This window comes from Galeopterus variegatus, unplaced genomic scaffold (genome assembly GCF_000696425.1).
Source record: "Galeopterus variegatus unplaced genomic scaffold, G_variegatus-3.0.2 Scaffold172, whole genome shotgun sequence".
In the NCBI taxonomy this organism is placed as follows: domain Eukaryota; kingdom Metazoa; phylum Chordata; class Mammalia; order Dermoptera; family Cynocephalidae; genus Galeopterus; species Galeopterus variegatus.
Genome location: NW_007726283.1, coordinates 409,866 through 412,718, shown reverse-complemented (window position 1 = coordinate 412,718; position 2,853 = coordinate 409,866). Strand labels below are relative to the sequence as shown.

The window sequence follows — 2,853 nt, the reverse complement described above, 5'->3', positions numbered from 1 at the left end:
TTCTAATAAGCTGCGTGTGTTGTGTTTGGTTGATTATAACCTGCTATGTGTAGGTAGTTTGCCCATTGGGTTGTTTTGTTTCTTCTCTACTAACTCTCTCATTTTAAACTTCTAATTAAAAAACAAAAAGCCTCGGATTTGGGTATGCCAACATGACAATTTTTTAGCTGCTACAATCTATCTACGTTGTAATATAAAATGTATTAAAAAACAATTGGACAAAATTGTCACTAACGTAAAGAATTCAGTGGTGTTACCTGGTTTAGAAAGGTACTTCCTATTAAGGAATCTTTTTTTATTAGGCAAATGATGAAAACTGGAGCACTGAGTTGCCTTTGATGATTTCTGGTAGTTGCTGAAATTTTTGTAATGTTTCCAGGGGCAAGAAACTAGTATTTCTAATAATGATGACTGTGAGCATTGAATTCTCAGATACACACGAAAGAAAATGTTTATCTTCAATTATCCACAGGATCTGAAGAGTACTCTTTGGCTTCCAACTACAAGCTCCCCAATGACGGAAGAGGGAATTGCTTCTATTTCTCTAAATGTGCTTTGCCTTCTCTTCTTCTTTGCCTTTGCCTACACTATTTCCTTCACCAGGAACAATCATTCTCAGCCCCGGCTGCACATTAAAATCACCCAGGGAGTTTTTAAAACTCCCAGTACCCAGGCCATAATCCATACCAATTAAATCAGACTCTGGAAAGGGGACCCAGAAACTAATGGTTTTAAAATTCTGCAGGAGATTACGATAAACAGCCAAGGTTAAAACCTTCTGGCCTATAATGCTACCTTATTCTTTCTCTTGAATAACTCCTAACCATGCTGTGAGTATTAGCTCAGGTGTCCTCTGCTGGGTTAGGCGCCCTTTTTCTGTGCTCCTGCAGCATCGAATGCTGACACTGTCAGGTCCTTATTCCACTCCATGTTGTTTGCTTCTCTCTTTGCCCAACCAGACTGAAACTCATAAGGGCAGGGGTCAGACCATATCTTCTTCTTTGTAGAAGAGAGCCTGATTCATACGAGTAGCAGATATTATTTTATACAAAATGTCTTAGGGAATAATCAAATGCCTAACATTTTAGGAAATAGAAGCAGCAGAAAGCAACTCCATGAACAGGGAACATTGACATTCTAATTGTTCATTCATTAAGTCTGTAGGGAGCATGATTTTGTGCCAGACAGTAGAGCCATGAAGTCAAATAAGAGAAAATCCCTGTGCTAAAGTTATTTTCACTCTAATCTAGGAGAGAGATGAGTCACCCCATAATCACATACAGTGTAATGGGTGCTATAAGGAGTTATGACCACTGTCAGGAAGTACAGGAAGTAGCCTGGGATGGGGTGGGGGTGGAACACATTGTCTGGAAAAGTGTCCAAGAGGAGGTGACACTTGATCTGCACACTGGAACATGAATAGGAGTTGATCTGGTGGATAACAAGTGGATTTCCAAGTGGAGCAAACACCAAAGCACATGGGGGCATTTCATAGTCAGTGTGGGATTCCACAGTGAGTTCAGTATAGTTCAAATGAAAGGCACATGAAAGCCTGTAGTGGGAGGTGATGCTTAAGTCATAGGTGCAGATCTTAACTCAAGACATGAGGGCAGGCAGACTGTGAAGTAGAACAAAAACCAAAAAAAGTGAGGATTTCAAGTGAAGCCAAGGTCAAGGGTTTATTGATTATGGGTTCATTGATAACCAGAGCCAGAAAGATTCAGCAGACTGTGAAGTAGAACAAAAACCAAAAAAAGTGAGGATTTCAAATGAAGCCAAGGTCAAGGGTTTATTGATTATGGGTTCATTGATAACCAGAGCCAGAAAGATTCTATGGTTTATTGCTGTGTGTATCGATGGGTATGCAGAGGCAGGGAGAGGAGCAGATTATAGAGGATGGACAATGAAATGAAGTGGAAACAAAAAACATGTATAAGTAACATTTTCAGTAAGTGTAGTTGTGAAGGCACAAAGAGAGATCGTTCCATAGCTGGAAGGGATTATGAGAGCCACAGAATGATTCACTTGTTTGTTGTTTGCTTTTTACAAAGAGAGACCTGACCATGTTTACGTATCTATGGGAAAGAACCAGGAAAGGGGGACTTTTAACAGGTGGGCAACAAAGAGAGACATGCCTGTAAGGGCAGTTAGGTACCTGGAAGAGGCAGGTGTCAGCAGGCAGCATCTTGATGGACGCCATTAAAATGTAAATTCCTTGGTTTACAATAGTGGCTGATTATCACATTGCAAAAATACTTTACTCATGACAAGTAATTACAGTGTTCTTTCTTTCTCTTATCTCACTTTGTAAGATTTCCTTGAGTTTTGACACCACTAGGACCCTTAAATGTAAATCAGTAGTCCAGTCAATGTGAAAGATAGCTTTTAACCTGATTATAATGGATTTTGGAGTTAAGGAGTTGTCAGAAATTGGACTAGTTTGAAATGAGTGTAAAAAAACCCTTTGAAATATTACATTTCTGACTATGAGAAATTTAATGGGTTTTTAATCCGATGATTGTGTTCGCCTATATTTTTAATTGTGGTCTTTATAAATTCCACTTTCACACATAATGCTATAGTAAATAGTGTCTATTTTAGGGTCAGAACTTGATGCATATAAGCAGAGGCTTTTTCAATAGAAATAATAATGCAATTTTTGTATATTCTTTCATTTTTAGGTAACATTATTAAACTTCATGATAACTTCTGAGGGAATGCAAGATCAGCTTCTGGGAATCGTGGTGGCACGAGAAAGGCCGGACCTTGAAGAAGAAAAGCAAGCCTTGATATTACAAGGAGCTGAAAACAAAAGGTTTTAAATGTCATCAAACACAGAATTATTCTTATTTG

At 38.6% G+C, this 2,853-nt stretch overlaps 1 protein-coding gene across 1 annotated transcript in view; it reads left to right on the top strand.

Annotated features, from left to right (window-relative positions):
* Positions 1-2,853, top strand: part of DNAH7 (dynein, axonemal, heavy chain 7) — a 250,129-nt gene that overhangs the window by 186,610 nt on the left and 60,666 nt on the right. Inside the window, 1 exon segment of the mRNA XM_008563289.1 lies at positions 2,682-2,846. Within this exon segment, the coding sequence (XP_008561511.1) occupies positions 2,682-2,846 (165 nt within the window).